Source organism: Sander lucioperca, chromosome 18 (assembly GCF_008315115.2).
Source record: "Sander lucioperca isolate FBNREF2018 chromosome 18, SLUC_FBN_1.2, whole genome shotgun sequence".
Classification (NCBI taxonomy): Eukaryota; Metazoa; Chordata; class Actinopteri; order Perciformes; family Percidae; genus Sander; species Sander lucioperca.
This window is the reverse complement of record NC_050190.1, coordinates 8901168-8927856: the sequence shown is the minus strand read 5'-3', so window position 1 is coordinate 8927856 and position 26689 is coordinate 8901168. Positions and strand designations below refer to the sequence as shown.

The following is a 26689-nucleotide window of genomic DNA, read 5'->3' as shown; positions in this document are numbered from 1 at the left end:
ATAAACATCAGGCCACTTTTGTAGGTTATGGAGAAAGCTCTGCGTGGAGCCTCCGCACAACTGTAAAACAAATCATCCTCCTGGCGACTTTTTTGTCAAAAGCGACTAGCGACAAATCTAGCAACTTTTACTGGTGTTATTGGAGACTTTTGTGGTGTTTGGAGACTCGAAAGCACGTATCACTCTGCAGTTATGTGCTCAACGAGCAGCGGGTGCTGCCGTGAGCCCCTCCCCCGTCCAAAAGCTCTCACAGGCGGTCAGTCTCTCAGTGGCCTCGCGGAGCAGTCCCAGCCTGCAGAGAGGAGACACACACCACTCCACGTCCAGGCTGCACACACGCACACATCGTTACATCATAGCCTCAACTTTATTGAAAACACAATTAATACACATCCAAATTATTTCAAAACCAAACAAAATGGAGAGATTTCTAGTGAGGACCAACAAGGCAACCAACGCAACACCAGCTGCAAAAAAGCTTCGAAGGTACATTGAAGTATACCTGGCTCAGGTCTCACATTAACATCACCTACCTGCAAGCTTCTGTAGAAAATGCAGATGATATGCCTACTGTTAGGACTAGTAATAATAACTATAATAAAGCATAAATTCATATCAGAGGTCTGGTGCCAATTCCCAATTATAGCAATAGCCTAGTAATGATAATAGGCCTACTGATGATAATAATAATAATAATAATAATAATAATAATAATAATAATAATAATAATAATAATAATAATAATAATAATAATAATAATAATAATAATAGAGCTGCTACCCCCGCGACCTGTTACCGGATAAGCGGAAGAAGATGGATGGATGGATAATAATAATAATAATAATAATAATTATAATAATAATAATAATAATGCCTGCAAGCTCACATTAGAAGTCTGGTGTTACTGCCAATTATAACAATAGCCTAGTAATGATAATAGGCCTATCTACCGCTACTGATAATAATAATAATAATAATAATAATAATAATAATAATAATAATAATAATAATAATAATAATAATAGTGTGGGCCTAAAAATAATAGCCTAGCATAGGGCTATCTATCTATCTATGCAAGGTGGTGTAGTGGGGGTGGTGCCGGGCAGGGGAGGGGGGGGGGGGGCAACTGTAATGAACCAGCTTTGGGGGGGCCCAGCTTGCAAAAGGTTGAGAACCCCTGCTTTAGCGCTATAAGTAAACGCGCTTGGTCGGGACTATTGCCGTCCCTTTAGCGCTATAAGTAAACGCGCTTGGTCGGGACTATTGCCGTCCCTTTAGCGCTATAAGTAAACGCGCTTGGTCGGGACTATTGCCGTCCCTTTAGCGCTTTAAGTAAATGCGCTAGTTGGGACTATTGCCGTCCCTTTAGCGCTTTAAGTAAACGCGCTAGTTGGGACTATTGCCGTCCCTTTAGTGCTTTAAGTAAACGCGCTTGGTCGGGACTATTGCCGTCCCTTTTGCCGCAGTTATGTTAAGGAAAAGGTTGTGGTTGGGCGTACGGTTCTGTTACACATGGGAAGTCTGCAGGTTTTCACGTCACCTTTTGGTATCGCCTCAGCTCGCTTGTAACCTCGATGGAGGTGGTACTACCTGTTGGCAGGTACCAGGGACTTTTTATCATAATGGAAAACCAATAAGGCGAGTAGAGTTGAGGCGAGTCGAGCAGGTACCATGTAATGGAAAAACACCATTAATGTCTGTTGCCAGGGATACTTAGATGCTGTGTTCTCTTATGCTTTCTCTTAAACTTTGCTTAACTGAACTCTTCGTCTCAGATTGATCCTTGTGTTGGTAAACTTAAGTCCGATGGAAGAAGGCGCGGGAATTAATAAATTGGAGTCAGATTTGCCAGGCCTTAGGGCCTTATTTTAGACACAATTACCACTACACTGGTAAGATTGCTTTGGAAGATGGAAATATATACCCCGATTCCAGGTATTTAGAAGACTTGACAACAATTCACTGCCTTAGTAATAATCTTGATATGTTGAAGTTAATTCAGTCGTCATTGATTGGTCGATTCTGCAGGAGTTCCAGAGAGACGCAGATGAGCTGCTGCTGTGGATGGAGGAGAAGTTTAAGGTGGCGGAGGATGAGTCGTACCGTGACCCCACCAACATCCTCCGAAAGCTGAAGAGACACGAGGCGGCAGAGAAGGAGATGCAGGCCAACCAGGTCTGGCTGGACAGACTGGTTCAGGTAAACTGCCGCTCAGGAAATAATCTCGACCTGTCGCATTGTGTAAGCGCAGTATTTTTTTAACTTGTTTCAACCCTATTTTCCCATGCCTTAGTGTGTAAGTGATTAATAATGTGAAAAACATCTTTGTACTTGGTCCAGTATTGAGCGAGAGCGCTGTAACTGGCACCTGTGAACCGGGCTGCAATATAACCCTACAGGACAAATGTTAAGCATCAGTTAGCGTCCACTAAAAGTTCTGTTGTTGACAGACTCAGATTATTATTCTAAGTGTCTGACAACATTTTGAAAGGATCCCTACAGAGATAGACCTTTTAGTTAAAGAGTAAGATCCTTTTAGTTTAACATGAAACAGCCCTGAAATCACCATCACCAAACCCACCAGACTCCATGTGAATAATCAGGACTTTTAGCGTGTATAGAGCCAGCATATTTCCACCAGACTCCATGTAAATAATCAGGATTTTTAGCGTGTATAGAGCCAGCATATTGCCACCAGACTCCATGTAAATAATCAGGACTTTTAGCGTGTATAGAGCCAGCATATTTCCACCAGACTCCATGTAAATAATCAGGACTTTTAGCGTGTATAGAGCCAGCATATTTCCACATGTAAATGGAAGAATTAAGGCTTTATTTCAACCAAACCAGAGTGGTGATTGTTGGAACAGTGGAAAGATGAACCAAGACGGCTTTTGATAGTTTTATTTAGTTTCTGTCCACTTTGAATGAAGTGTGTTTTACGATGCTAAAAGTAATGATTATTTACATGGAGTCTGGTGGAGTTTGGTGATTTTGGGGCTGTTTCATGTTAAACTAAAAGGATCTTACTCTTTAACTAAAAGGTCTATCTCTGTAGGAATCCTTTCATAATGTTGTCAGACACTTAGAATAATAATCTGAGTCTGTCAGCGGCAACAACAGAACTTTTAGTGGACCGAAACTGACGGTGCACTTTTGCCCATTAACGTTATATTGCATTGTTTCATCATGCTTAATACTAATCAAAACTAGAAATTGTTGTTCCCATCAGTCACTTTGACACAAAACATAGGCAAATAGGGTCCAGGGTTGAAAAATACAGAAGTTACCCTTTAAATGATGCGTGTATATGTTCAGCTGGGGCAGGAGATGCTTGCTGAAGAGCACTACGACAGCCAGAGCATCAGCAGGAAGTCTGCTCAGCTCGGCAGCCGGTGGAGGAGACTTCAGGACAAGATGGCTGACAGAGGAGACAAACTGAGACAGGCGGGACAGCAGGAGCAGCTGATGGAGCTGCTGCAGGTAAAACACTGACTGAGAAACTGACGCACCACTTTCAGTCATTTTTTAGGATTTCTTAACCCTTCTGTTGTCCTTGGGTCAAATTTGACCAATTTTCAAAAAGTTTCTCTATCAGAAATGTGGGTTTCTTTCAACCAAATTGTCAAAAACAATAACGTGGATGGTTCCATTCGACACTCTTCACAAGTAAAATAAATTATCAGTTCACTACTTTCATTGAATTTGGGTGTTTTATTCAATTTTATACTATATATTATAAGATAGTATAAAAAAAAGTGCAGAAAAAAATCAACAAAGACTTTGGAAAAAGTGATAAAAATGTCAGAAAATTATAAAAATAATTCGAAAAAGATGACCGAAAATGCTGAAAAAAAAAAAAAAGTTATAATGTTAAATTTTGACCCATGAAACAAAAAGTTGCATCGTAGTCCACGGGAAGACAACATGAGGGTTAGAAAAGAACAGCCTACTCCTATTAAAGGAGTCGGCTTTGAGCGGCTCGGGGGTTAAAATGGCTTCAGGGTGTAGCCGTGTGCACTTTTGGTTTTGCCTAAATTGATCCAATTTTCCTTGGCTCAGAGTTGAGTTAGGGCCAAGTTATTTAGTTTATTTTGTTCTTTTGATTTTTGTACATTGATTTTGGTTCCACTGGTAAATAAACCACATTGGGGATGAAATGGACAGTTTCTGGAGTCTGCCTCCTACTTGGTTGACCACTCTCTTCAGACTTCCTAACAAAAGTCCTTCTTCTGTCTCCAGGACGCCAAGCTGAAGATCGAGGCCATCCAATGGATGCTGAACAACGCTGCCAAGGGTCACGACCTCCGCTCCAGCCGACAGCTTCTGAAGGTAAGGTCGGCACTAAATACATTTACATGCACACTGATATTCCACTATAATTCAGAATATAACAGTATTACAATCTGATAGAGGTAGGGCTGGGTTTAGAAAATCGATTTTCTGATGCAAATCTGGCGGTTTTCCTGACTCAGAATGGGCCATGATCGGTCTGAGTACAGTAAAGGTAAAGGAGTGTTACCTTATTACCTTATTTTAGTACAAAAATCTATATGCATTTGTTATTTCTGACAGTTTGTTAAACAAACAAATGTGTTATGCTCGAGTAAATGAAATCCCAATCAACAGAACTGCTTAAAAAAACTAATATTAATATTTAAATACCACCGTAAAAACCCCTGGGAGAATCCGGTATACAGCCAGACTCTGATTTTTTAGCACTCCTATTCTAGTTTATGTTCTGCTTTTTGAATTGTTGTTTAGTAAATTGCTCTTAGGGCGCTGACACACAGAGCCGATTATCGGCCATCTGACAGTCTGGCGAGGTCGGTGACTCGAGTCTGGTCGGTGTGTCCCGTGCCGTCGTCCGTCGGAGGAGCCGTCGGCCTTCATTTTGGCCGACCTGACATGTTCAGTTGAAGACAGGACAGTCGGGACTCACCCGGAAATGGGGAGCGGATGAGTCTCTCAAAATCTGATGAAAATCTGTTAAACTGACCTTTGTTGATCTGAAATGAAGACAGATTCAGCAACTGCACGGCCTATTTCTCTCTTCAAATGTTTTCAGAAACACGTTTCGGTGAACTATTTTAGTCCAATATGAGATCGTATTCTGAATGAGCCGCCATGACAGTCTGGCTGTGAATTTCTGGAGAAACCAGACCCACGTGACGCGTTCGTCCAATCAGCTTCCGGTTTTCATTTTCTGGGAAACAATACAGAGCAGCGCCGCCTGCTGTTATGGAGACGTATTACGTGCAGAGCGTACGCTCAAGTCGGCGTCTCCTCAGTGTGTTTTGAGGCATTTTTTTGGACCTCGGGGACCCGACTGATCAGTCCGACTGACTTTACTGCCGACGGTCGGCCATCTGGTTGGTGTGTCAGCACCTTTAAACACATTCAGAGAGGATTTTTGAAGTGCATTTTTTCTCTCATTTCGTATAATTTCGGCGCTGGTGATTTTCCTTTGGGGCTGGCTAAAACCTCTGTTACAAAACCTCATAGTTACTCTATGCAGGAAAAACCCCTGACATCTTCTCCCACTCTTAGGACTTGCCACCTAATATACAACTCAGTTTGAGGCCCATTTAAACTATTGCAATGTAATATAGAGACAGAGCGCATTTATTCTTTGTATCGTCTATTTCGTCTGCTAGAAGACAACAGAAACATGCCTAAAAGCTGCTGTGTGGTGATATTTACTACCAAACAATGTAAAGATCCCAGAATTAAGTTTCTATAAGCTTGCTAAAACCTCTTTGGGGGGGGGGCAAAAATGACTCTATGAAACTTGAAAAGATCTGAGATCTAATTGGTACCAACATGTGTCTTGCTAGCTTGTCGGTAAACGGTTTAAAAAACGCTCCAAAGTTAGGCTACACCAGAGCAGGGGGAATGAGAGGGGGAAACACCAGAGCAGGGGGAATGAGAGGGGGAAACGCCAGAGCAGGGGGAATGAGAGGGGGGAATGCCAGACCAGGGGGAATGAGAGGGGGAAACACCAGAGCAGGGGGAATGAGAGGGGGAAACACCAGAGCAGGGGGAATGAGAGGGGGGAACGCCAGAGCAGGGGGAACGAGAGGGGGGAATGCCAGAGCAGGGGGAACGAGAGGGGGAAACACAGCTGGAGGCCATATAAAAAGCTTAGCATGGATATTGTATTTTTTGGGGATAAGGGCAAAAAACAGAATATGATGTGCATGTAAACGTAGACGATGATAAGACGCCAGCCATTTAATATGAGATCCACAGTGATCCGGTGTAGTTTGTTTACATACAGTAATTATTGGGATACTAGATTGTTGGTTGTTTTTCTTCAGGAGCATCAGCAGGTAGAGCAGGAGGCCAAGGAGCTGGCGGAGAAGATCAACTCCATCGTCAGCAGAGCCAAACACCTCGCCTCCAATCACTTTGACTCCCAGAGGATCCTCCAGGAGACCGACACATACCTCACTCTGTGAGTCAGACAGTCACCGTCCCAAACAGCATCGTCCATATCATGCTTTTCTGGATCTTAAAGCAGTCCTTCCAGAAAAATGCAGAGTTTTTTTTTGTGATTGTTGCGGGCAAAAATCCTTGATTATGCGGCACGTTTTCTTAAAAAATGTGATGGAATATGCGGGATATTTATGCAATTTCATGCGATGAAATTCCGGGAACTTGCAAAAATTGCGAGTTTGCCAGAGCAGGGGGAACGAGAGGGGGAAATGCCAGAGCAGGGGGAATGAGAGGGGGGAATGCAAGAGCAGGGGGAATGAGAGGGGGAAACGCCAGAGCAGGTGGAATGAGAGGGGGAAACGCCAGAGAAGGGCGAATGAGAGGGGGGAAACACCAGAGCAGGGGGAATGAGAGGGTGGAAACGCCAGAGCAGGGGGAATGAGAGGGGGGAAACGCCAGAGCAGGGGGAGCAGGTAGCCTTAGACGCAGTGGGACATGAAGCAGGTGACATTGATGTGACGCTGTTTGTGCTGCAGGTTCAAGTCTCTGCAGAAACCTCTGGACCGGCGCCGGGCCCAGCTGGAGGCCTCGGTGCTGCTGTTTGGTTTTTATCATGACGTGGACCTGGAGCTCAGCTGGATCTCTGAACACGTTCCTGCCTCTGGATCGACAGGATACGACAAGTCTCTGGCTGGAGCCATCAGCCTCATGCAGAAACACAAGGTACCAGCTGGATGACAGTTTATCACTTACAAAAAGGCAACTTATATATTATATACAACCCAGTCTCACGGCAGTCCGTGTAAATGTCACGTTATTTTTAATCTATTGATACGTGTTCACGGGCACGTTTTTTACGTGTAAATGTCACGTTATTTTCTTGGGAAAGGACGCCGGGAGACGGCCGAAAAGGACGGTCAATATGCTGGGAGGTGGCCCGCTGGGGACGCGCCACAATAACGGGATGGCGGAGGTTGGGTTTAGGAAAATCCCACAGGGAAATGGCGCCTTATATGCTGGGAGATGGCCGCGGGGGACGGGGGACGCGCCACAATAACGGGATGGCGGGGGTTGGGTTTAGGAAAAACCCTACGGGAAACCAAACGCCACACACGGGACATGATTCCCGCTCGCCCGGGTGAAAGTCCTGTATTGTGTGACCCATCCACCACCCCGACCATCCTCCCTACGCGGATTTTCGGCTTTTTATACTACTCCCTACCATTTTTGTGCTGTGGCCACGAAATATGCTTCCCGTTGAAATACATTACTTCACATTTTCGTGCTGGCCACCACATAAAAAAAGAGAAAAACGTCCCCGTGAACACGTATCAATAGATTAAAAATAACGTGACATTTACATGAACTGCCGTGAGACCAGGCTGTTATATATGACATAAAGGTCAATTTTATTTTATATTTCAGCCTCTTTTTTTTAAGCAAAATAACAGCTTAAACATGATGTGTTCACGTAGGAGTTGCAGGCGGAAGTGAACGCCCACCGAAAACACCTGAACCACGTCCTGGAGAAGGGGCGGGGCCTGGCCAAATCCAGCAAATCAGACGGAGAGGAAGTGCTCCAGAGGTGACGTTGTGGTTCTGTGCGGGGTCGATTGAGACAATAGGCTCGATGGAGATGAACTGCGCCTCGCCATAAAGTAGACGAGAGCAGGCGGGAGCAGCCGGGGGCGGTGACAAAAATCCGCTGTCAAGTCGGACAGTTTCCAGCCGATTCCAGCAGCCTTCAGGCTGAACAGGAAGTCAGAAACGCTGTGGTCCGATTCCGATTTAATTAAATGTTATCAGACCCATATATCAGCTCCTACACAGTCTCCAGTTGTTTTTATTATGACAGAGTAGCTGTTAAAATGCTCTACATGCGATCTGTTGCTGATTTTAATTAACAACAGACTGTAGATGATCTGTAATCTGAACAGATTTCGTCTCTCTGACTTCTAAACTTAACTATCAGCCACACAACATGTGTTCTGTACAGAAGAAGCCTTTAAATCAGACAAATATCAGTTAAAATCCCTTCAATTCAAAATCAATAAAAAGTTGATATAAAACGTCATCATGTTGAGTCGATTCTGAACCAATCAGCTGTTAGATCAGCTGAGAGGCCGGCGTTTCCCAGCATGCCCCTGGGTCCGCCTGGGTCTTGCAGTCGGTGAAAAGCAACTGCGCTGCCTGCTCTCAAACCTGCGGCCGCCTTGATCTCTTGAGGTTATCGTTGCCCACGTGTGCATGACGACAGAGCAAGTCGGGATCAAGTCGGTCACAAATCTACCCAGCATGCATTGGGCGGCGATCGCCGGTGATCGATTCTGTGCAGACCTGGCTCATCTCGAATGAGCCTATTGTCGAATTTCCTGTTCTCCTTGATAACTGACTCTGTTTTTTTTACAGGTGCACACAGCTGAGTGAAGAGTGGGAGGAGTTAGAAGAGGCATGCAACAGGAGAGCAGCTCACCTGAGCAAGGCCATCACCAGAGAACAGGTGAGAGGGAGGGATATGTGAAGATAAGTGTGCTATTTTGGATTTATTCAGTCCCTCCAGAAAAACGTGATTATGTGATCTCATAATTCAATGCATAATCAGCCAAAGTCTGCATATTTATGCGGGGGCCGCATTTTTTCAAATACGCCGCACTTTCGCCGCATAAATTGCCGATTTCCGCGCAAAATTTGCGGGGCTTGCATGATTTCATAATCCCTGCATTTTCATTGCAAAAAAGTCACACATATATCTTAGCAGAAAGTTGAAAAATGTTGCGTTTGTCGGTACACGATCCGTTCTGCCTGCACGATCCGTTCTGCACATGCGCAAGATAATACTGTTTTACCGAGGATACGACCTGCACGATCTGTTCCACGCTAGCCTATGGCTAGCCTCCACCGGGAAGCTAACGTTAGTTTAACTAACAGCTAATTCGGCTAACCGCTAGCTGACAGCTAGATTCAGTCTAAAATAACGTTAACTCAAACGTAATGGGAAAAGCAGGCTACAGCTAAATTAAGACTTCACAGTAATAACAATAAAGACAAGTATTGAGTGATTGTATTTTAAATGAGCACAAGTAAAGTAGAACTGACGTAACAGCTGTTATATATGTTAGGTGTTTGTTATATATGTCAACGTTTATTTTCAAGTTTTATTTTGAGGGTCTTTTAAAGTTATTACATGCTGTCTCAGCTAGCAGTTAGCCGAATTATCCATTAGCTAAACTAACGTTAGCTTGCCTGTGGAGGCTAACGGCAGACCGCTACAATCAGCTAGCGGTTAGCCGAATGAGCCGTTAGCTAAACTAACGTTAGCTTGCCTGTGGAGGCTAACGGCAGACCGCTACAATCAGCTAGCGGTTAGCCGAATTAGCTGTTAGCTAAACTAACGTTAGCTTGGCTGTCGACCGGAAGCGTGGAACAGATCGTGCAGTGTCGTAAATTCTCGTACAACCGCGCATGCGCGAACATTTGGCGCATGTGCAGAACGGATCGTGCAGGCAGAACGGATCGTGTACCGACAGCGTTTACTTCACACAAGAGCAGCCTTTTTCCCCTGTTGCCATGGGAACGTTATGAAGTGATGTAATTACGCGACGTGAACATCATCGGAAAGCTGCAAACCCCGCGATGAAGCCACGATGAAACCACAGTTTTTGCAAGTTCCCGCAATTTCATTGCATAAAATTGCATAAATATCTCGCATATTCCATCACATTTTTTAAGAAAACGTGCCGCATAATCAAGGATTTTTGCTCGCAACAATCACAAAAAAAAACTTTTCTGGAAGGACTGTTTATTTAGCGCTGAATGTTAATCTGAATGTCTCCAGCTGCTGTTGGACTGCTCGGAGCTGGAGGCCAGGCTGACTGAGACTCTCACTCTGGTGAACACCGACGACTACGGCAAAGACCAGCTGGCCACACAGAGTCTCCTCACCAAACACAAGGTACAGCACACTCTGAGGTCTCTATTTAACCCTTGTGTTGTCCTCCCGGCTAAAGAAATGTTAGCACTTTTTTCAACATTTTTTTGCATGTTTTCCCAGGTTCCGGCACTTTTTGTTGAATTTGTTTAGTTTTGTCGTTTTTTTCAAATTTTTTGACGCTTTTTTGATATTTGTGTTGCTTTCTTGTCTCTTTGTTTGACTGATTGTCACTTGTAATTTTTTAGACGTTTTTTTTACTTTTACGTTTGACACTTTTTTTTCCCACTACTACCAACTTATACCACGAGTTTTACACTTATTCTTGGAATTCAGGGTCAATAAACCTAATTTTTGAGTTTAAAAAGCAGAAATATGCTATGAAATTGAATAAAACACCCACAATTCAATGAAAGTAGTAAACTGATCCTTCCTTTTACTTGAAAAGATCATTTTATAGAACAATCCATGTTCATTTTAGGCAATTTGGTTGAAAGAAACCCAAATTTCTGATACAGACACTTTTTGAAAATGGGTCAAATTTGACCCGAAGATGACAGGAGAGTTAAAGGGTCCTTTCTGTATTTTTAAGCCTAATTTCCAAACAAAAATCTTTGAAATTGGTCCAGTATTGAGCGAGAACGCTGTACCCAGCAGCCGCGAAACGGGCTGCAACGTAACTCTACAGGACAAATGTTCAGAGTCTGCTTGCGTCCACTTAAAGTGCTTTTTTTGCCGCTGACAGGCTCAGATTATTATTCTAAATAATAATAATCTGACCCTAATTAGCCTAATCGGAGCATATTTATTCTCCTTTACACCAAAGTGTAATATTAATTAATAATTAATTTGCTTTGGAGGTTGGTGCAAACATAAACATATCAAAAGGAAATAAACAATAATAAAAGAAACGATAACCTACACAAATATGTACAACATAACTGCTTAATAAAAGGGAAAGGAAGGCTATATTGTAGTAGCGTAGTCCAAATATCTGGACAAATTGTGATTTGATTCATTCATTCCTTTCATGCCAATAAAGCCCCGTTTTAATTGAATTGAATAGTATATGCAATGGACAGGTATATAGTCCAGGGTGTTTTTAATGTAATGTGTGTCTAGGGGTGGAGAGGGTTAAGAGACTGTGTCAGTGGGGGGGGGGTCCCGGTCCTTGTGTGAACAGTATCCTGATGATTCCCTGGCTGCAGGTGTTGGAGGGCCAGCTGGAGGTGCTGGAGGTGGAGGTGGAGGAGTTGGGAGACCAGGTGGAGCAGGCGGTTCAGACCTGGAGCCTGGAGGAGCTCAGCAGGCCCTACAGTCGCCTCAGCAGCCTGAACCAGCAGCTGCAGCACCAGGCAGCTCTCAGGTAAATACTCACTCACAGGGCACTATTTTAACGATGTAAACGCACGGCGTGAAGGTCCTGGTGCAGGTGCGTTTAGGGCGTGTCCAAATCCACTTTTGCTAGTTTAACAGCGGAAAAAAGGGTCCGTGTGCCGGGCGCATGGTTCTAAAGGGTTGTACTTAGTGTCTTCATTAATCAGAGGTGTGTTTTGGGCGTAACATGCAATCAACCAATCAGAGATCATCTCCCATTCCCTTTAAAAGCCAGGTGCGTTTGGACCTTGGAGCATTGCTGTTATGATGGAGGATTTGCACCGTAATATTTTTATTTGTAATCTTCTGCATGTGTGTGTGCTGCTGTGCGTCCCTGTGTGTGTAACAAGCATAGTGCACGCGCTGTGCACGAGTCTAGGAGCATTTTACTAATGCTCTGTTAAAATAACAATGAAATGCTGCGTTATTGACTTTAGACCAGGTTTTTGTTGGTCAATGGCCACTTCCCGCTGCCTCAAGATAGCAATACGCCCAGAATGCACCTGAACACACCTCCCTGTAAGACCAGCATGCCCAGAATGCACCTGAACACACCTCCCTGTAAGACCAGCACGCCCAGAATGCACCTGAACACACCTCCCTGTAAGACCAGCACGCCCATGGGTCACAGATGGGAACAGGTGTATTTGTTATTTAAACGACGTGGGCGCTGGACGGGAAACTGACAACTGCGTCCGTCTTAAACTAGCACACTCGACACTTGGATCGGGCTTTGCGCTGCACCGGGTGCAAGATAGGGCCCATACTGTTCTAACATTACTCTATAGAGCTCTAACCCTGATTATCCATCGGCGCTAGCAGCAGCGCTAGCAGCAGCGCTAGCAGCAGCGCTAGCAGTTAGCCACCTCGTTCTCAATGGCAAAACACTGCTATAACACACACAAATTCACCCTAATCTACAAAATAAATTGTATAGAACTACTTCCATGTCCCTGTTCTGGTATTCCACACAAAGTTGGAAGTGTGCCCTCGTTTAGAAGAAGTCTCCCGGCTAATCCTGCCTTGTATTGACCGAAGTTGGAGAAACAGCTAGCTGATGTGGTATCAGCTAAAGTGGTTAGCACACACCAAATGTTTCGGCCAGTGACGTAGAAAGCCGTGCAGATTTTGACGAGCTCACCCGGAGACTGAAGGCAGGACACATTCCGTATCTCCGTATCAAACCGTATCTCAGTCATTACAGCATGGATGTTTTTTTTTCCAAGTTTGTATGCGTGTGGAAGCACCGGAGACACAAAATAACTCCCCAAATCACAGAAAAAGTAATTTTTTTCATAATATGGGCACTTTAATCTTGGCCGCTTGGTTAGCTCAGTTGGTAGAGCGGGCGCCCATATATAGAGGTTTACTCCTTGACGCCGCAGGCCTGGGTGACGACGTGTTTCCTCAGAACACTGTGAAAGGTTGTGCGGCTTTAAGATGGTTTTTCTCTCGTTTGGTGGGTGTGTCTCTTGTTTATCGGCTGTGTCCCAGGTGATAGCCAATCAGCAGAGATCTGCATGTAAACTCTCGGTAATTAAAAAGGCAGAACTCTCTCGCGCACACAGCAGGATGTTTAACCCACCCCAGTTTCAGTTTATAAAAACCTTGTTACTAGGTTTTGTCGGGGCTGAACGTGGCCCTGATTTCACCCTTTGACTTCACGTTTCTCCCTGCAGGGGTCAGAGGTTAAAGGAAGTCCTCCATCTCCACGAGTTCAGCCGAGAGTCGTCCGAGTTGGAGGACTGGATGAACCAACAGAGACAGACAGCCGAGTCTCAGGACCTGGGCAACGACTACCAACACGTACAGGTAACACTTCTTTTTACCGCCACTCTGCGCTATCTAGGGTTGGGTACCGAACCTTAACGACCGGTATCTACCTGACCTAATAGCAACGCGGATTTCGGTGCCTCATTTCGGTGCCACTGATATTCCTGCACATCTCTCTGTTGCACTGAAACGGCCGTAAGAGGCAACAGAAGCATCGCTGCTTGTGACGCTAGTTAACACTACACTCGACAGCAGCTAACGTTAGCCTACCGCTAGCTAGTAGCCGGATTAAACACGGTTAAAATGCTGGCAGCTTACGTTAAACAGTGTAAAGTGGGACTGTATTTCACTATAGAGGATTCCAACAGCGGGACGTAACAGTCTGCAAATAAGTTATTGTTATAAGTTATAGTTATTACATTATATTAAATCATTTAATTTTGACCATATGGCCTTAGCAATAAACAAGCCGTTCTTTAATGTCGCCACACCCTTCTTTTTTTATTTTATTTTTTTTTAAACTTTCTTAAAAAGTATCAGTTCAGGCAACGTTTAGGCACCGGCACCGTTTTGAAAGTACCGCTTTAGCACCGGTATTGGAAAAAACCCAAACCATACCCAACCCTAGCGCTATCAGACAGGCTGATATTATCGCCTTGAGCCGCCTGCACATGATGCACGGCAAAACCGCGAGAAAGGGCGCAGAGCAAAGAGGCAAAGCACAGCGCAGGAACGTTCTGGGATTGGTTGCAGCCATTGTTGCGCCAGGGACAGCAACTTTGAGCACCGTGCACAGGCGGCAATTCTGAGAGGTGCACGACGCCAGAAGTAGCGCAGCTCCTAGTTGGGCGGCATCACTACAGGAAATCAATGGAACGGCAAGCGCAGAGCATTTTTGCCACCTATCATCTGTAGGCGGCTTGATATTCTTGTTATTTAAGATACATTATCTGTATATGTGTCTGCAAATAATTAACAGTAAATGTCAGACTAAAGAATCTCAACACATATGTTTGAGGTAATTTAAAACTTTAGTTTGTCCACCAGGTTTTATTTTTGTTACACTTTACTTGAAGGTGTCGACAAATCGTGACATGACACTGTCATGAACACGTCATAAACGTTTGTGGTGCCTTAAATAGTAATGCTGTGATGCTGTATGAAGAGGAATCCGCCGACACTGTTCTTGATTATAAAAAGGTTTATTACAAGCAAAGATTCAGCATCACTTTTACAAACTCCTGCAGAGAGCTTGGAGAACGACCAACCCAAATTCTTCCAAAAAGTCGTTCCACCTTTTGCTTTGTGTGCACACCGTATATATCCTATGCATTGTATTAGCATTAGCATAGGACGTGATTTTGTGAGTATATGATTGGAACAGAAGACTGACCAATCCATGCCTGTTATCTGGCACAACTCCAAAAAAGGTCTCTTCTGTCTTGGGGGGACCTCTGCTCATGTTAACAATTTCCAGATGTGTTCAGTAAATGTGGGGTAAAGTTCATGCATGTCCTTATACCAACTCTTAAGTCAAAGTGTATAGAAAGTTATAGAATATTCATATACTACACGTTATAAACAAGTCATAAACGTTGATGACTCGTGTCATTCGGTTTTTGTCATGACAACTTGACATTAAACAGAATGACATTATGTCAAGTTGTCATGACCGAGACAACTTCTGGTAATGTCACTTTGATTAATGTCAAGTTGTCATAATCAAGACAACCCAAAAAATGTCAACTTGTCATGACAAAAACCAAATTACATTTCATGACAGAAGTCATAAACGTTTATGACTTGTTTATAACGTTTATGACACGTTTATGACAGTGTCATGTCACAATTATGTCGATACCTTCAAGTAAAGTGTTACCTAATTTTTTTATTGAATCATATTTTATTATGTGTGTCTACATATGTCTTTCAAATTTGGTACACTACAAAGTAGAGGGCTGCATTGGGATTGGGTCCCGCCGGGTCCCGCGGGACCCAACGCAAATCTCGCGGGAGCGGGCGGTTTTAACTTTGCTGCGGGCGGGAGCGGGCGGCTAAAAAAACCACTGCGGGATCGGGACGTAGCCTGGAACCCCCCCACGCCAGCAGAAACCATAGATATACATATATACTGACTGAGTATATACTGTATAGGCCATCTATGAGCAGACACCAGCGTGTCTGAGCCTCCCAGGACGGGGGAGCTCCGAGCCAAGGCTCCGTCCACCATCCGCCCGCTCCCTCATCCTCGGCTCCTTCCTCCCCCTCTCTCCCTCTCCTCTCTCCCTCATCCTCGGCTCCTTCCTCCCCCTCTCTCCCTCTCCTTCTGCTCCTTCCTCCCCGTCTAACAGCAGCAAGCACCTGCCTTCTTTGCCTTCATCTTCTCCCTATTAACCTATAAAATGACGTGTTTTCTCATGCGGGACGGCAGAAAGTCAATGCATCTCTATTATTGTGCGGGCATAAATTCTCCGAGTTTTGCGGGTGCGGGCGGGAGTGGACGTACACATTGCGGGAGCGGGCGGGAGTGTAACACACATGTTGCGGGTGCGGGCGGTAATGGTCAGAAATTCGCCGGGAGCGGGTGGGAGCGGGATGAAGAAAACAGTCCCGTGCAGGGCTCTACTACAAAGTACTTATAGTTATTAGTACCAGCCTCAGAAACAGAACAGCTGTTTTTTTCTCATGATTTAACAAATCGTAAATATAAGCACCATTTTATGTATGAAGATAATGTGATCGTTAAGCTCTGTTTACTAAAAAAACTGTCATAATCTGACTGTGATAAAGGTGATTAAGGTAAAGATGTGAAAAGTTCACCGTGAAGTAACAAGTTTGTGTGTTTGTGTCGCGTGTTTCAGTTGCTGCGAGGGAAGTTTGAAGGTTTCCTGAAGCAGCTGGAAGTCGGAGAGGAGAGACTGCAGAGCTGCAGCGAGCTGGCTGCTCGACTGATCCGCAACAAACATCCACAGAGATCTGCAGTCAGAGAGACACTGCAGCAGCTCAGGTATTCACTCAGCTGTTCACTTCAGCTGCAACCTACCATTATTTCAATTCTGTCAGGTCCATAACGTGAAGAACAACACAGACAATAAAAGCTTTAAGAATTTATTGAAAAAATTATGAATTAAATTTGGCGATATGGCTCTGTTCAGAGGAGTCCCCTGACCTTTCATGAGCACCATGAAAAAGCAGAGAGTCAGGGGACAGCAGCAGCATTAGGGGACGCTCACACAGTTTAATACTGGGAGAGCTAAACTATTCCCCCATATGAACAGAGCAGCAACAATGACATAGAAGCAAATGCCACGTTATACACGACAAGGTGGAGCAGGGGAGGAGGTGGGTAGCAAAAAGCGAGCAGCAAGCATTTGGAGCAAACTAAAGCAGCAGTAGGAAGAAGCTAAAGTAGCAGCATTTAGGAGCAGCTAAGGCAGCAAGCAGAAGGAGCCAACTGAATCAGCTTAAGTAGCGCGCCCTGTTGAGTGTAGCCATTTAGCAGCGAGGGGAGTGACCAGCTGATGCGCTAATGCAGATCAGCTGCTGCAACTTAGCTGATGCAGATCAGCTGATGAGACCGTGTTGTTGACCAATAGCGGTTAGCAGCGTCTTGACTACCTGGCCTGCCAGAACTGACGCTGACGCTCAATTTCAATTTTATTTATAGTATCAAATCATAACAAGAGTTATCTCAAGACACTTTACAGATAGAGTAGGTCTAGACCACACTCTATAGTTTACAGAAACCCAACAATTCCAGTAATTCCCCCAAGAGCAAGCATTTAGTGCGACAGTGGAGAGGAAGAACTCCCTTTTAGGGAGAAACCTGGGACAGAGCCAGGCTCTTGGTAGACGGAGTCTGACGGTGCCGGTTGGGGGTGTGATGAACAGTGGCAATAATTCAATCAGGAGAGACTTCGTTGCAGATATGCAAATATTTATTGTACGCAAACATGATATGACATGTACAGTCTTTGGAGATTAGACTCCATCATTATTAAATGATAATAATTAGGAGGTTAGAAAGCCAAAAGCTGATCCCCCGATGGAGTCTAGACACTGATGGCGGTGTGAGGAACCCGAATGTCGAACCGATGAGCCGACGCCGTCTGGTCGGAGGAGGAACCAGGAGCCGTGAGGGATGAAGGCCAGAGGAGCGAGGGGAGGAGGAGGGCTGTTCTTAGCCTGAAATGACAACTGAGCAGCAGAGAGAGAGACAGGTTTAAAACAGCGGTGTTGTGCTGTGATTAGCTTGAGAATTTCAGGGCCTCTTCTGATTGGTTAGCTAAAGTGGGCGTCTCTAACATCTGTTCAGTTTAGAAGAGAGAGAACATGATTAGTTAGAAGTCTTCCTGTCAGAATTTTCGCTGAGCTCCATTAGTCACAATAAAGATAATGGAACTATGACTAGAAATAGTAGTTGTAGTAGTTCATGGTGTAGCAGGGCACTGCAGAGCTGTCAGTGTTGATTATTGTGTGGATAATCTTCTGGATAAATGGATTAGTTGTTGTGAAATGTCAGAAAATGGTGAAAAATGTGGATCAGTGATGACGTCCTCAAATGTCACAGAGGAGAGAAGAAACTAGAACAGGGGTGTCAAACTCAACTTCACTAAGGGCCAGACATGTAGAGTTTATTAATAATCAGAATAAAAATAATAATAATAATACATTTATTTTTTATAGCGCTTTTCTAAACACTCAAAGACACTTTACAGTTTTGGTTACAAACAGACAAAAGGTATGTAGACGAGGTTACATGACAGACAAAAAGAAAAGGAGAACACATAGGTGCATGGACAGGCACAGGCAAAGCAGGAGAGGTGGGCAACGAAAGGAGGGAAAAACTGGGAAAGTCTGTTAACAGGAAAAAGCAAGTTCGAAGAGGTGAGTTTTGAGGGCCTGTTTGAAGGATGGCAGGGTGCTTGACTGTTTGATGTGGTCGGGGAGGGCGTTCCAGAGGGTGGGTGCAGCAGCTGAGAAGGTCGGGAGCTTAGTTCTGATGGTCTTGAGTGTGTTGGCATCGACGGACCTGAGGAGGCGGGCGAGAGTGTGAGGAGGTCGGAGAGCTATGGAGGGGCAAGTATTTTGAAGTTGATCCTGTGTTTGACTGGGAGCCAGTGGAGGTTGTGGAGAACAGGGGTCATGTGGTCTCGGGCGGGCGGGTGGAGATGAGAAGGCGGGCAGGTGAGTTCTGGACGTGTTGGAGTTTGTTGGTGATTTTGTCTGGCAGTCAGTTATTGACATGTCTGTATTATTGCATGTCTCATGTAGCTTTCTTACTTAAAGTTTGGGCCTCATGAAGCCCCAAAAAAGTCGGAAAAAGGTCCTAAGCCTTTAAAGTGACAAGAAACATTTTAAAAAATCGAAAAAAGGGCCAAAAACGTTGGAAAAAGTGAGGTGGGCCGAAATTGATTGTGAACCTAAATTAATATGTGGGCCGGATCGAAATCTGACAGGGTCCTGGTTTGGCCCTCGGGCCTTTAGTTTGACTCGTGTGAACTAGAAAATATTCACATTTAACAAGCTGGAATCAGAGAAGTTTTACTCTTGACTCCACCGATTAATTGGCATTTCTTTAAACCAATCACAATCATCGTGGGCGGTGCTAAGCTCCGGACGGAGCTACGGTGCCTCTGCTAAATAGTCTCAGGAAGGAACTTGTTTTGGTGGAACATGTGGACGTTCAAAAGTAGTTTTAGTCGTGCAACAGAAAACTCAGATTGGACAGATAGTCTAGCTAGCTGTCTGGATTTACCCTGCAGAGATCTGAGGAGCAGTTAACCATAGTCCTCACAAATCCACCAGAGGTTAGAACGCCAACACAGAGACACAGGAAGGGGTGGCCGGGTTAGCTCAGTTGGTAGAGCAGGCGCACATATGTAGAGGTTTATTCCACGACGCACAAGGTCCAGGGTTCGAGTCCGACCTGTGACGTTTCCTGCATGTCTTCCCCCTCTCTCTCCCCTTTCATATCTCAGCTGTCCTATCCATTAAAGGCAGAAATGTCCACAAAAATAATCTTAGAATAAAGAGATATCCGGCTGAAATGACAGACATCTGGTGGACTTTCCGGCACCTGAAAAGGATGCAGCGTTGTTATCAATTCTGACGTTTGTTTGCTTGCAGTGCATGCTGGGAGGATTTGAAGGGGGTGGCCAGGGAGCGTCAGGATCAGCTGCAGAGAGCCGAGGAGTGTTACCGCTTTTACCAAGACCTGAGCGACGCGCTGACACTCATCAAGGTACAGTATCCATCTATCATTACATCACATCCATGCCTACACACATGCTGAAGTCAAACCCTTTTTCTATTTTTTCTTTTTTAAATCTTTATTGCAAAACAAGTACAATGACAAATACCAAAATACATATATACCAGGGGTTAAATGGTAAATAAATCAGTCTTTAAAGGCTTTAGGGTTGGTACAGTGCTGAATACTACGTATATATTGTTGCATTTCATTCATAAAAAAACTTTAAATAGAGGTTGTTCTGTTACAGAATTTACTTTTGTTACGTCATTATCTTGGCAACATTTCGCCAAGATAATGAAAACATTTATGATTTAAAGTGCTCATATTATGCTTTTTGGCTTTCCCCCTTTCCTTTATTGTGTTATATCTCTTTTTTGTGCATGTTATAGGTTTACAAAGTGAAAAAGCCCAAAGTCCCCCCCAAAGGGACTTACCATCTCCAACAGAAAACACTGTTCACAAACTGCTCCAAACAGCTCTATTGTAGTCCAGCCTTTACTTCAGAGACAAACGTGGTCACTTTGGAACACATGTTATAATGCTCACCTAGCTGCTAGCGTGGCACGCCCTCATACTCTGCTTCTGACTGGCTAGTAGTCCTTACCTAGGTACTGTCAGGGCACGCCCTCATACTCTGCTTCTGACTGGCTAGTAGTCCTTACCTAGGTACTGTCAGGGCACGCCCTCATACTCTGCTTCTGACTGGCTAGTAGTCCTTACCTAGCTACTGAGCATGTGATCTTACCTAGCTACTGATCATGTGATCTTACCTAGCTACTGATCATGTGATCTTACCTAGCTACTGAGCATGTGCGACTGCCAACAAAGATGTTCCAGCAGTGAGAGGTCTCACTCTGTAGCTAAAACAGAGACCTGAACACAGGGTGAAAAGAGGAGCTGCAGCAATGAGCAGTACAACAAAAATATGGTGTTTTTTGAAAATTAAACCATGTAAACCTATTCTGGTACAACCTCAAAATACAATTATGAACCTGAAAATGAGCAGAATATGAGCACTTTAATACTATTTTCGTTCTGAAATGCGTTTTCGCTTTGTGTCTCTGGCTCTCTGTAGGAGCGACAGAAGAGCATCCCTGACGACGTGGCGAAGGATGTGCGAGGAGTGATGTCACAGCTGAGGAAACATGAAGCTCTGCTCCACGAACTGGCTGTCACCGAGCAACAGGTAGAGACTCAGAGAGACAAGAGGATGGGCCGCCAACGAATATTATACATTTCGAGAGAGAGAGAGAGAGAGAGAGACAGAGAGACAGAGAGACAGAGAGAGAGAGAGAGAGAGACAGAGAGACAGAGAGACAGAGAGACAGAGAGAGAGAGAGAGAGACAGAGAGACAGAGAGAGAGAGACAGAGAGAGAGAGAGAGAGAGAGAGAGAGACAGAGAGAGAGAGACAGAGAGAGAGAGAGAGAGAGAGAGACAGAGAGAGAGAGAGAGAGAGAGAGAGACAGAGAGAGAGACAGAGAGAGAGAGAGAGAGAGAGACAGAGAGACAGAGAGAGAGACAGAGAGAGAGAGACAGAGAGACAGAGAGAGAGAGAGAGAGAGAGAGAGAGAGAGAGACAGAGAGAGAGAGAGAGAGAGAGAGAGAGAGAGAGAGAGAGAGAGAGAGAGAGAGAGCAGAGACAGAGAGGAGAGAAGAGAGAGAGAGACGAGAGAAAGAGAGAGAGAGAGAGAGAGAGAGAGAGAGAGACAGAGACAGAGAGAGAGAGAGAGAGAGAGAGAGAGAGACACACAGAGAGACAGAGAGAGAGAGACAGAGACAGAGAGAGAGACAGAGAGACAGAGACAGAGAGAGAGAGAGAGAGAGAGACACACACAGAGAGACAGAGAGAGAGAGAGAGAGACAGAGAGAGAGAGAGAGAGAGAGAGAGATAGATAATTATTTTGTATTAGGGGAAGGCATGGCTAGCAGCTAAATGTCTTCTCCTGCCACAATTTACTAGCCTGGGTAAACCCTGACGAACTTCTGGCAAATTTGAGATTTTCTCAGCAAGTCAGTCTGGCCAAGAGCCCATTCAAGCCCATTTCCAATTTTTCGAAATCGAGGCACCAATCACAACCGTTGAGGCGGGCTTTACATCAATCACAACCGTTGAGGCGGGCTTTACACCAATCACAACCGTTGAGGCGGGCTTTACACCAATCACAACCGTTGAGGCGGGCTTTACACCAATCACAACTGCTGAGGCGGGCTTTAGACAATGACAATGGCGCAATATGTTCGCTGGTTGAGATGTTTTTCCTTCATCGCTCTGATTGGTTGAAGGTCTATCCAGTTGCGCCCCGGGGCATTTGAACGGTGTCCGTTGGTGACGGCCCCTTTGGAAATGAACTGTGAATGAAGCTTCCCCAGTCTGGTGTCAACCAGGCTAACAATTTAAAGCAAAATAAGTAGATAATTGTATACTATCATTCGTTGTTGATGTGTGTATTTGTGTGTATTTGTTTTCGTGTGCTGCAGTTGCAGGAGCAGCTGGATGGCGTCGACGCCATCCTGAACCTCTGCACGCCTCAGCTGAAGCTCCGCCTACAGGAAGTGCAGCAGGAAGTGGTGGAGCGGTGGGAGGAGCTCCGACTCCACGCAGAGAAAAGGGATGAGGAGCTAAAACTAGCATGCCAGAGATACTCGTTCCTTAACACGGTAAAGACAGACGATGATGAATGACTTAAGGCCTCATGTTAATCCTGTGTCCCTGTGATAATTATAATTTACCTCGTGTTATATTTTTACATCACAGCCTTTTCTTTTCCTGTGAAATTAAATGTTTGATTACTCATCCTGCACTCGAGATCAGAGACAGAAAGGAGCTTATGCTGCGTTCCAGACAAAATTTTTAGCCCGTAAATTACGACTTCAAGTCACGAAAAACCCTTCTAGCTAGTGTTAGCTAGCAGCTACCTAACGTTGACGTTAGCTAGCGCTAGCTGATACTAGCAATTTCTAGTTGGCAACATATTTTGGACTTCATTTAATAAACATAACCTGCAGTAGTACACAATCGTATGTGTATTGTTTTGATTACAATGTGCAGAATTACTTTACGTTGCCTATTTATGTCTATTTATTTCTGTTTCCCACCGGTAATCAGCGGCGTCTGTACAGCATCAGCAGGGGTCGCCATTGTTGTTTATGTGTGTGTGACGTCAAAAACTGTAACTGGGAGAACAACCATCTGGTACGAGTTCACGGGGAGTAAGTTACAGGTTTGACTGCCATCCCAGGGCACTTTCACCGGTAGAAGTTTGTGAAAACACGAGTTACAGGTTGCCTGGAACGCAGCATTATTGCCACAGTAGTTAACCCTACAAGGAATTGGCCTTGGTGATTGGTGCAGACATACACATCTGTGGGAGTCCGGGGCCTTGTTGGTGAGCCTGACAGCTGAGGGGAAGAGGTTTTGGTAAATCTGGTAAGTCTGTAAATGCGCCAGTGTTAGCCAGCCGGCTACTATAGTACTTCGGCCAGATGATTTTAGACCAGAGCAGCACGAAGCAGAGAGATATTAGTGCAGGTTAATCTATACAGACAGAAGTCAACGAGACATTAGTACAGATTAAACTACACAGACAAAAGTCAACAAGACACCATACAGACAGCTAAAACAACAGAAAAGCTTTCTCAGTTTGCCATGCAGTGCCACAGGAAGTTCTGATGGACCCCCAGCCTCCTGCCAGAGGGGAGGGGTTCAAACTGTTTGAGGGACATTTAAACATGAATAATCCCTCCATGCTGCTCACTTCTCATTTCCAGTCATTGGGTACATCTCATGCCTATTATCTGACAGCTCCTCGCTCCTTGGCTGAAACAGAAGTGGTTCTGTCCCTCCTTGGTGAAGGCCTTCTTAACACTCGTGTCTTCCCCGTCGACTACGATGCAACTTTTAGTTTTTCTGGGTCAAAATGTAAAAAACATTCCAACGTTTTGGTCGTCTTTTTCGACACTTTTGTCACTTTTTTTTCGAAGTTTCTGTCAGTATTTTTCTGCACTTTGTTGACATTTTGTTAAGCTTTTCCCATGTTTTTGTCACTTTTCTGGACGTTTTTGAAGATTTTCCTGACGTTTTTGCCACTTTTACCGATGTTTTTGTCATTTTTTTGAAGTTTTTTGTCACTTTTTCAGTGCTTTTTTGACATTTTGTTCCTATTTTTCAAAGTTCTATTATCAATTTTTCTTTACTTGCTATAAAATGTAATAAAACACTCAAATTCAATGAAAGCAGTGAACTGATTTATTTAACTTGTGAAGAGCGTTGTATGAAACCATCCACGTTGCTTTGTTTTAAAAATTGGTTGAAAGAAACCCACATTTCTGATAAAGAAACTTTTTGAAAATGGGTCAAATTTGACCCGAGAACAACAAGAGGGTTAAAACCTTTATTTCTACCTCGAGGAGCGAGCATCGAGGAGCTATGATCGAGGATACAGAGAGCAGCCTTCCTGGAAGCCGTGCAGCTGATTGCGGATGCAATTTAAGCAACATGAGATGCACTGTTTGTGTTTTCCAGGCGCAGGATTACTTCCTGTGGTGCAGCCAGCTGATTGGTGCGATGGCGGCTGAGGAGAGCATCAGCGACGTGGCGACCGCGGACCTGCAGCTGGCCCAGCACCAGCAGCTGTGGGCCGAGATGGAGGCCAGGCAGGAGACGTACCAACAGGCTTGGGACATGGGGGAGGAGCTGCAGACGCAGGACAGGACGAACAGGAAGGAGGTGAGGCCTGAAAGGACTGGCTGTGTTGGGCACCAGCGGCAATTCTAGACCATTTCAAATGGAGGAGCCAGGTTGGGGCCACGTGTGATTTGAAGGGGTACTAAATATTAGGGCTACAAGATATGAGGAAAATATCTAACTGCAATTATTTTGACTGATATTGCAATAATTCACCATTCATTTTTGTAAAACAGACGCTGGCAGCTTAAAGGTCCCATGGCATGAAAATGTCACTTTATGAGGTTTTTTAACATTAATATGCGTTCCCCCAGCCTGCCTATGGTCCCCCAGTGGCTAGAAATGGTGATAGGTGTAAACCGAGCCCTGGGTATCCTGCTCTGCCTTTGAGAAAATGAAAGCTCAGATGGACCAATCAGGAATCTTCCCTTTATGATGTCATAAGGGGAAAGGTTACCTCCCCTTTCTCTGCTTTGCCCACCCAGAGAATTTGGCCCACCCATGAGAAAGAGAGAGAGAGATCATGGCTTTCAAACGAGCAAAGTGGCAGTTGGTCAAGACCACACAAACATTGCCTAACTGTGTTTCCTCCCATGCAGGTGGCGGAGAAGCTGGAGTCGCTGCAGGCGGAGCGAGACAAACTGGAGGAGCAGTGGAACCAGAAACAGAGCTGGTTAGAAAGCGTTCACCTGGAGCAGGTCTTCTACAGAGACGTTAACAGCATGGACAAAACGTGCAGCTCTCAGGAGGTAAACCCATCCTTCGTAGAGTTTTCCCTACTATTATAAGGCTAAAGCGTGATTTATGCTTCTGTGTAAAATCTACGCCATGGCTACGTACATAGTGTAGGTACGTGGAGACACCGACCCTACGATGTAGCCTGAAGTGCACATCTCGAAAAATGTAACTACATGTCCCCCACCACATATGCACACCTAAGGCCCTATCTTGCAAACGGTGCAGCGCAAAGCCCAACCCAAGTCTCTTTGCTAGTTTAAGACTGACGCAGTTGTCAGTTTCCCGTCCAGCGCCCACGTCGTTTAAATAGCAAATGCACCTGCGCCCATCTGTGGCCCATGGGCGTGCTGGTCTTACAGGGAGGTGTGTTCAGGTGCATTCTGGGAGTATTGCTATCTTGAGGCAGAGGGAAGTGATGGCACCATTGACCAACAAAAACCTGGTCTAAAGTCAATAACGCAGCATTTCATTGTTATTTTAACAGAGCATTAGTAAAATGCTCCTAGGCTCGTGCACAGCGCGTGCACACTATGCTTGTTACACACACAGGGACGCACAGCAGCACACACACATGCAGAAGATTAAAAATAAAAATATTACGGTGCAAATCCTCATCATAATAGCAATGCTCCAAGGTCCAAACGCGCCTGGCTTTTAAAGGGAATGGGAGATGATCTCTGATTGGTTGATTACATGTTACGCCCAAAACACCCCGCTGATTAATGAAGACACTAAGTACAACCCTTTAGAACCATGCACCCGGCACACGGAGCCTTTTTTCCGCCGTTAAACTAGCAAAAGTGGATTTGGACACGCCCTAAACGCACCTGCACCAGGCGCTTCACGCTGTGCGTTTACATCGTTAAAATAGGGCCCCTAAAGTCTTCCCCAAACATCAGGAAAACACCGCTTTGTGTTGGTGAGAAACATCACAGTCAGTGTCGCTCATTGCTGGTTAAATCTCTCCACAGATCCTGCTGCAGAACAGCACTCTGGGAAACACAGTCGACGAGACGGAGGGTTTGATCAAACGCCACGAAGCTTTTGAGAAGCTGCTCAGCTCGCAGGAGGACAAGGTATGTCTTATGGTGTACCTTTATTTTTGAAAGGGTGTAAAAAGGGCCTGAAGTTAACTCTTTTGGCCACCTGCCACCGTGGCAGGCAGAGTTGTAAATCCACCAGCAACACATGCTTCTCACCAGACAATTTACTTTGCCTCACAAAGGTGAAATACTGTACAGCAGTGTTTCTCAAATGGAGGACTGCAGGGGGTACGTGTCCCCCTATGGCAGGGGCGGCAAACTCAATTTCACTAGGGGCCACACTGGAAATGACGATCACAATAAGGGCCAGACATGTTCAGTTTATTCACATGCTTTTATTTAGTAAAAAAAGGTAACTTTGTGTTATTGCATGTCTCATATGGCTTTCTCCCATACAGTTTGGTCGACATAAAACCCTAAAAAAGTCAGTAAAAAAGTCTCTTAGCCATC

At 44.8% G+C, this 26689-nt stretch overlaps 1 protein-coding gene across 1 annotated transcript in view; it reads left to right on the top strand.

Moving 5' to 3' along the window:
* The window catches only part of sptbn5 (spectrin, beta, non-erythrocytic 5), a 137427-nt gene that overhangs the window by 45429 nt on the left and 65309 nt on the right, over nt 1–26689 (top strand). Inside the window, exons 26-42 of the mRNA XM_035994943.1 lie at nt 2029–2199; nt 3319–3483; nt 4243–4332; nt 6321–6457; nt 6975–7161; nt 7914–8023; nt 8848–8938; nt 10274–10390; nt 11575–11732; nt 13423–13555; nt 16378–16523; nt 19646–19760; nt 20848–20958; nt 22253–22432; nt 24297–24500; nt 25058–25207; nt 26168–26272. Of these exons, the coding sequence (XP_035850836.1) occupies nt 2029–2199; nt 3319–3483; nt 4243–4332; nt 6321–6457; nt 6975–7161; nt 7914–8023; nt 8848–8938; nt 10274–10390; nt 11575–11732; nt 13423–13555; nt 16378–16523; nt 19646–19760; nt 20848–20958; nt 22253–22432; nt 24297–24500; nt 25058–25207; nt 26168–26272 (2370 nt within the window). The remainder of the gene's footprint in view (nt 1–2028; nt 2200–3318; nt 3484–4242; nt 4333–6320; nt 6458–6974; nt 7162–7913; nt 8024–8847; nt 8939–10273; nt 10391–11574; nt 11733–13422; nt 13556–16377; nt 16524–19645; nt 19761–20847; nt 20959–22252; nt 22433–24296; nt 24501–25057; nt 25208–26167; nt 26273–26689) is intronic.